This window comes from Callorhinchus milii, unplaced genomic scaffold (genome assembly GCF_018977255.1).
Source record: "Callorhinchus milii isolate IMCB2004 unplaced genomic scaffold, IMCB_Cmil_1.0 Scaffold21, whole genome shotgun sequence".
NCBI classification, from domain to species: Eukaryota; Metazoa; Chordata; class Chondrichthyes; order Chimaeriformes; family Callorhinchidae; genus Callorhinchus; species Callorhinchus milii.
The window spans coordinates 10,377,880-10,386,196 of record NW_024704762.1 but is presented as its reverse complement, the minus strand read 5'-3'; the positions used below and the strand labels follow the sequence as shown (position 1 = coordinate 10,386,196).

At 51.0% G+C, this 8,317-nt stretch overlaps 1 protein-coding gene across 3 annotated transcripts in view; it reads right to left on the bottom strand.

The window, feature by feature from the left end:
* Positions 1-7,751, bottom strand: part of LOC103173228 (GRAM domain-containing protein 2B) — a 19,243-nt gene extending 11,492 nt beyond the window's left edge. For 2 of the 3 annotated variants that reach the window (XM_042342809.1, XM_042342814.1), the window contains exon 1: positions 7,681-7,751. In XM_042342809.1, coding sequence (XP_042198743.1) covers positions 7,681-7,739 — 59 coding nt within the window. In that variant the 5' untranslated portion in view covers positions 7,740-7,751. Of the gene's footprint in view, positions 1-604; positions 690-7,680 lie in introns of those variants that run through there. The other variant, XM_042342812.1, reaches the window with a different exon arrangement.
* Between the last annotated feature and the right edge of the window lie 566 nt (positions 7,752-8,317).

Here is an 8,317-nt window from a genome sequence, read left to right as displayed (position 1 = left end):
GGGACGGGGTGAGGGACACATTATATCTGTGGGAATGTTGTCCGGGACGTCGGGAGAGAGAGACTCCCGTTTGTTCCCGGTTTGCGGGATCCTTAACGTCGCTGAGCTCACAGCACAGAGCTGACCTTCCAGTGCAGTGGTGGGGGAGACCTGGTGGGGGGGGGGGACCTGGTGGGGGGGGGGACCTGGTGGGGGGAGACCTGGTGGTGGGGGGGAGACCTGGTGGGGGGGGACCTGGTGGGGAAGGGGAGACCTGGTGAGGGGGGGAGACCTGGTGGGGGGGGACCCTCCCCCCCCCGGCACTCCCCTCGCACTCCACCCCCGGCACCAGCCCCCCTCCCCGGCACCAGCCCCCCCCCCCCGGCACCAGCCTCCCCCCCCCGGCACCAGCCCCCCCCCCCCGGCACCAGCCCCCCCCCCCCCCGGCACCAGCCTCCCCCCCCCCGGCACGCCCCCCCCCCCCGGCACCAGCCTCCCCCCCCCGGCACCAGCCTCCCCCCCCTCCCCGGCACCAGCCTCCCCCCCCCCGGCACCAGCCCCCCCCCCCCCCGGCACCAGCCCCCCCCCCCCCCCGGGTGACAGGCAGTGGAGTGAAGCTCCTCACCATTTGTTTTCCTGCGTCAAAACCGGCATCGACATCTCCAGCGCTCCTCTGTCCCTCTGTACTTGTGTGTCTCTCTGTCTCTCACTCCCTGTGTGTGTGTCTCTGTCTCTCACTCCCTGTGTGTGTGTCTCTGTCTCTCACTCCCTGTGTGTCTCTCTGTCTCTCACTCCCTGTGTGTGTCTCTGTCCCTCTGTACTTGTGTGTCTCTCTGTCTCTCACTCCCTGTGTGTGTCTCTGTCCCTCTGTACTTGTGTGTCTCTCTGTCTCTCACTCCCTGTGTGTGTCTCTGTCTCTCACTCCCTGAGAGTGTCTCTCTGTCTCTCACTCCCTGTGTGTGTGTCTGTCTCTCACTTCCTGTGTGTCTGTGTGTGTCTCTGTCTCTCACTCCCTGTGTGTGTCTCTGTCTCTCACTCCCTGTGTGTGTCTCTGTCTCTCACTCCCTGTGTGTGTGTCTCTGTCTCTCACTCCCTGTGTGTGTGTCTCTGTCTCTCACTCCCTGTGTGTGTGTGTGTCTGTCTCTCACTCCCTGTGTGTGTGTGTGTCTGTCTCTCACTCCCTGTGTGTGTGTGTGTCTGTCTCTCACTCCCTGTGTGTGTGTGTGTCTGTCTCTCACTCCGTGTGTGTGTCTCTGTCTCTCACTTCCTGTGTGTGTGTCTCTGTCTCTCACTCCCTGTGTGTGTGTCTCTGTCTCTCACTCCCTGTGTGTGTCTCTCTGTCTCTCACTCCCTGTGTGTGTCTCTCTGTCTCTCACTTCCTGTGTGTGTGTCTCTGTCTCTCACTCCCTGTGTGTGTGTCTCTGTCTCTCACTCCCTGTGTGTGTCTCTCTGTCTCTCACTCCCTGTGTGTGTGTCTCTGTCTCTCACTCCATTTGTCTCTGTGCACTTATCTCAGTCTCTGCGCCTCTCGGACCTCCGAGTGCTGTTGACTGAGGCGCCTTTATCACCAAACATTACAGCAGTGAAGGGCGAAGGTCGGACAACACTTCAGTGAACGGAATAACCCAAACGAATGCTGCAGCTCAGCATAAGCTTATCAGCCGTGTGGCTCCTTTACCCCAACATCCTCCTCCCCAGTGAGAAAGATCCTTTACCCCAGAGTTACTGGGGGGGGGGGGGAGGGGTTAAACTGTCAACTGAGCCCAATACTGTGGCAATGCCAAGGCACGTGTGACGCACCTACACACAGTGACTGTTTCTGGGGCACAAACCCAATGCAGGTGTTTCTTCTCCCAAAGTTACCATCTAAATCACAAGTTCCTGCCGACCCAGAGTGACCCGGACCGGCCTCTCAATCCCGGGCTGTGGGTTCGACCCCCACCCGGTCGCCACCTCAAACTGATCCGGTCTCGGCTGACGCTCCCCAGTGAGGGAGAGAGCGCCGGATTGTCAGAGATGTCCGTCCTCCTGATGAGACGTTAAACCTCACTCCCCGTCAGCACCATTCAGGTAGACGTTAAAGTTCCCGCGGGGCTGTTGGGAAACAAGAAGGGGGTATCACTCCCCCCCACCCCCCCCCCAACTCGGTGTCCTGGCCGACAAACCCCCAGATAAGTTTGGTCACTCTGGTCAGAGCTGTTGTGGGACGTCACTGTCACATTCACCTACACAGTCACTACATTTTACAGTAAAATCCTGAGACGTTCTGAGATGGTGTCCTGGTTAGAGGCACCTATGAAATATCTGGGTTATGATTTTTAATAAAACAGTTTCACTTTGGGTTATACCAGCTCGGGGTGAGGGGGATGAGGGAGACGGTGAGAGGAGGAGGTGAGGGGGGTGAGGGAGATGGATTGTTAGAGAGACGCATCTTGCTCTCATGGTTACAGCCAATGAGCGAGGCCGGAGACACAATCTCTCACTGGCGTGCAATGCCACATGTGCTAAAGTCCATAGATAAACATTAATCTCGTCTCATTAACACTGCTGCCTGACTTCCAGACAAACACCTCCGGCAGCTCCCTGGGGTCGGGTCCTCCACCCCAACCCCAGCCCCTAACCTAACCCCCAACCCTTAACCCTAATGCCAAACCCTAACACCTAACCCTGGCTCTGGGAATACCACTCGCATCCCTGGACTAGGATGTTTGTAGGTTCACAGTGCAGGCTGACACCCCAGTGCTTTATATAATAATAATAATCCTTGCCTTTGATATATCGCTTTTCACGTCTTCTCGATGTCTCAAAGCGCTTCACAGAATATTCTGTAAAGCGAATTGACTGTATATTTTGTGGGCGAAACGCGGCAGCCAATTGCGCACAGCAGCGTCCCACAAACAGTCATGGATTGAAATGACTAATTTATTATTGCTTTGGTTTGGAGGAATTATTATTAGGTGTGTGGAGGAGGGAAACTTGCCCAAGGTTTCGCCCTCTGCCTGGAAATGAAACCAGGTGTCTCGCTCGCAAGGCGAGTGCTCTAACTACTGAGCTACAGGACTCTGATTATTGAGTGTGTGTGTGTGCTATGTGTGTGAATGTGTGGTGTGTGCGGAGCTATGTGTGAGTGAGAGTGAGTGGGGCAGTGTGTGAGTGTGTATGAGTGTGCGCGTGTGCACATCTCACACTGCCCTCTGATCACCGCTGGGTTACGATTACTGACAATAATCACGCGGTGAGATCATCTTACCTTTCGGCAAATATAATTAAGGTGCACAGCTGTGGGAACAGTATACAATAATAATAAAATAATCCTTGCATTTGATGTAGCGCTTTTCATGTTTTTTTTTAGACGTCTCAAAGATGATTCACATAATATACTGTAAAGTTAATTAGCTGTATATTTGTGCCAATTGCGCACAGCAGTGTCCCACAAACAGTCATGGATTAAAGTGACCAATTTATTTATTTATTTTTCTTGAGGGATTATTATCAGACGTGTGGAGTAAGGACACTTGCCCAAGGTTTCCTTACTCCACACGCCCAACCTGCTAAGTTTCAAACCCAGGTCTCTCGCTTGCCAGGCGAATGCTCTGACCACTGAGCTATAGGACTCTACATAACAGCAAACATTAACCTGTCTCCCCTTCAGCTAAACCCCTGTATCCCAAAACCCCGTTAGTGGCTGGAATCCGACCCATGAGTATGTTGTGCTCTCACACACAGGATAATAATAATAATCCTTGCATTTGATATAGTGCTTGATCATGTCTCCGTGCTCGCCTCAGCTTTGTCCCACACGGAGCTAAGTGTGGGTTCAATTTCAGCGCAGACGGGCAGCACAACATAAACCTCTCTCACACACTGGGATCGAGAACTGCCCGACTACAGCACCCACTGACACAGACCGAGAGAGAAGAGTATAAACACGGGCTCAGACTCTCTGGAGTGTCGTCTCGCTCTGTGTCATCTACCAATGCGTCCCTCACGCAGTGTAGCAGCCCAGAGCTCCTAAAGTCCGTCAAGCAGGTGACAACTCCAGCTAGCTCACGTGGTGATGAAAGGGAAAGGATGAGGAGGTGATCACAGGCTCCTGTGAGAGGCTGTCAGAAGCCGCCCAAAAAGCCTTTAAAATATATTTTGTATTCTATGCCCTATTTATAAAGCCTAGTATCCCGTATGTTTTTTTAAACAGCTTTATCTACCTGTCCGGCCACCTTCAAAGATATACTTATATGAACCCCAGGTCTCTCTGTTCCTTCTCCCCCTTTAAGATTGTACCATCAGCTTATATGGCCTCTCCTCATTCTTCCTCACAAAATGCACCACTTCGCATTTATCTACATTAAACTTCATCTGCCGCGTGTCTGCCCATGTCATCAGTCTGTCTATGTCCAATTGCCGTCTGTTACTCTCCTCCGCACTGTTTACTACTTTTCCCAGCTTAGTATCATCTGCAAACTTGGAAATTGTATTCCTTATACCCAAGTCCAAGTCATTTATGTAGATCAAAAACAGCAATGCTTCCAATACCGACCTCTGAGGGACACCTGCTAAAAACAGCAATGCTATATATTTATAATAATAATAATAATCCTTGCATTTGATATAGCTCTTTTCACGTCGGGAGGACGTCCCAATATAGTCAAAATAATGACAACATCCGGCCCAATTTATCCAGCATTGTGTGCAGCATGCAGAGCCATGGCTAATAACAATAATAATCCCTGAATTTCATGTTGGGAGGACGTCTTAAAGCGCTTCGCAGAGTTTACTGCAGAGTATAGTGACTGTGTATCCAAACACTGCTCTGGTGACATCTGGAGGCCGGAGGGGGGGTGCTGATGATCGGAGCTCAGTGTGGCTCTGGCACGTTGGGTGGGGGAGCAGGGGGGTTGCAGGGGCTGAAGGGAAACTTGCCTGCTCTTTTCTCGGCAGTTCCTAGGTGCAGTTTGATTGCTGAGGATAAGTAAATAAGATTGTATAAATGGATTTGTTGTCAGAAAGCGAAAGGTCATCAGCCGGAAACACTACAAACCACAGATTACAGTCAAGACTGTGAGCTGGCACCATCAATGTTGAAACTTGTTCAAGGTTAATCCGGGACCTTTGTTCACTCTGGTAACAAGGTCAAGGTCTCAGTCCCAGGAGATTTGGTGCGAGTGAGTGTGTGTATGTGAGTGAGCGTGAGAGAGTGTGTGTGTGTATGTGAGTGAGTGTGAGAGTGAGAGAGTGAGTGTGAGAGTGAGTGAGTGAGTGAGCGTGAGAGTGAGTGAGTGAGTGTGAGAGTGAGTGAAGCAAAGGGTGAAACAAGCAACAAAATCTCAACTCTCAACAACAGTAACTTGCATTTGCACAGCGAGCCCTTCAGGCCCTCACACAGCGCAGCGTCCCAGAGCGCTTGACAGTAGCGGAGCACGAGCCCGAGCCGGGGGGGGGGAGGTGACCCCACCATAGGCGGAGTTGAAGAGGAAGGTTTCAGATGCAACCACAACGTGGGCAAGAAAGGTGCCACAGACAGACTGCCGATGATGGTCTTGTAAGCCTCAATCGCACAGATATTTGAGAGGCTAAAGGGAAGCTATTGTAGAAAGATCACCCATTCTCTCTCAACACAGCTCCCGAAACACAAACAAAAGGGAGTGAATTACAACAACAATAACTTGCATTCACATCACGTCCTTCACAACTGGGGCAGCGTCCTGGAGTGTTTAAACTGCCGGGTGATGGGGATAAGGAGAGGGAAACAGGACTGAGGATGGCTCCTTAACACAGCAGCACAGACACCAGCTGAACAGCCTCCTGTGTAAACTCCTTCTCAAATCTCTCGTCAGTGGCCATCAGGCAGGCAGCCTATCGTTTCTATCATTTATATTTATTATTATAGATTCTATGTTTTTTTTTAAATTGTAGAGTCCTGTAAAGTCGTGGTTAAAGCAAGAGGACCTGGCAGAGGGAAACCTAAGGCAAGTTTCCTTACTCCACACACACACACCTCTGTTTACCAGCAGTAAATGGGACTCGGTTGTTAGTCGATTGACAGATCGCTTTCTGGGGTAATCCCTTCAAAATAAATAAAATTTTAAAAATGTCATCACACAATCCACGACCGTTTGTGGGGACACTGCTGTGAGCAATTGACTGCCGCGTTTCGCCCACAAAATATACAGTCACCACACTTTACAGCATATTCTGTAAAACACTTTGAGACGTCTCGAAGATGTGATAAGGAGCTCTATCAGAATTATTATTACTAGTAATTACTTGGAATGAGAAAGCCCAAGATTTACGGAATTTTACATTTCACCCGCGGGCAAACTTTACCAGAATAACCAAACAAAGTGAGCGAGAGTACAGAGAGACTTCACTCTGCCTAACCACACGCTGGCTGGGAATCCCAATGAGATTGTTTTCTGCAAACATTTACAAATCTACAAGTGTGGTTTCCCAGTAATGTGGTTACACTGAGGGGAAATTGGTAAGAAATGCTGGATGGTTTACTTCAGTTGGCGGGGGGGGGGGATTTTTTTCTCTCTCTGTCTCACAGCTAAATTGTCGATTAGTTTCAGCCACAGTGACCAACCTCGCTTTAACCAGTAGGTTCTCAGAATTGAGCCTCAGTGGAAATCTCCAGTGCGTTGGTGGGGGCCAATAAAATGTTATTCATTGGATATGACTTGCTTTCCGTCATAAATCCAGAAATATTTAATCAAGAAAAGAACGGAAGACACACGAACAATTGAACCCAACTTATCTAGAGTTGTGTGAATGTTCGGGGTGGGTGGGGGGTGGGGGGGGGGGGGGTGCGGGGAGGGGAGAGAGAGGGTGAGGAGGTACTGCTTGATGGCCTGCGGGCCACAGGTTGGGTACCACTGAGTTGGAGTTTCAGCTTGAAGGGCGCTGTATACGTGCAGGTTGTTCCTGTTGTGTGTGTGTGCGTGCGCCCATGTGTATGTGTGGGGAAGTGGGTCAAAGGTTTTATTGCACATTGAATTGCATCCTTGACGCCTGTAGGTACAAGGTCACTAGGAAAGCATTAAACAGAGAGAAATAAACCCTCGAGACTGAGTGATGTCATTTACAGTGTTTAACACATGCCAACAGGCGGGGGGGGGGGGGGGAAGGGAAACACACAGAAATATCTGAGCTGGTTTAGTTATCAAACCCCAGACAGTGGTCAGTAATGGGCAGCAGAGCTCAATGCTAACTCCCCTCCACCACCCACACCCCCGCTTACCAGGCAAGCTTCCACCAGGGAGCCCCGTCCACACAGTAACCGACCCTCACGCTCTGCTACTCGGTCTCTGACAGAGCAAAACGTTCCGTCCCAATGACCTGCCATTTCCCCCCCAAATCACTCCTCTCTCGATATCATCCTGAGGCGACCACCTCCTCCAGAAGGTTTCCCACAGGCTAACAGCTCTCTGAGTACTACAAAAACATCCTCTTCATCTCTCACCGTTGATAATTATCACTGACCCCCTCCGTCACTGACTCACTGACCAGGAGAAACAATTCCCCCCATTGACTGTGAACCCAACAAAACTGTACAGCCCTGAGGGACTGCTCAGCCTGTGGTTCCTCAGTCACACAGAGACAAGGATGTACTGTATACAGTTCCACTTTTAACGTTATATATTTCTGGAGACTTCCCCCACCCCCACACACACACACACCCCCTCTCTCCCCCTCCCCACATACCTGTGTGCTTTAGTTTGCAGGGTAAGCCTGCGGCTGATGCCACTCGTTCGTCTCAGCATCTCTGAGCTCAGTGTTTACCACATTTCCTCGTCTCTCATCTCTTTTATCACCTTGGGAGGGGGAGGCTCGGTGCTGATTGGTGTCAAGCGGCCACTGCCCTCTCCCCCCACCCCCGCACACACACACACACCTGTCAGCAAGGTGTGTAAGTGGATGTGAGAGTGAATGTGGGGGAAGTTGGGCTGAAGTTTCTAAGTTTCTATATAAAGTTTCCTTTCCTTCCCTGTTCCCACAGAGACAGTCATAGCCCCCACTAACACCCCCACCCCCCCCCCCACCACCCCAGCACGAGGGGAAATCACCCCCACCCCCAGCTTGTGCTCAGGTTCTGACCTCCAGTTTATGCTGCGTTTTTTTTTGGGGGGGGGGCAGAGATTTTTTTTAAAAAAGTTACGCAAATTCTCCCCGCCTCACCCGCTGACCTGCTCTCCCACTTTCTTCCCCCACCATCTTAAAAGAATTGTAAAGAGGAGAAACTCTTACGAAAAAAAAATGTTGGCTTCCGCTTTCGCCCACAAAATACGCAGTCACACTCCGCTTCACAGTACATCCTATGAGCGCTTTGAGACGTCTCGAC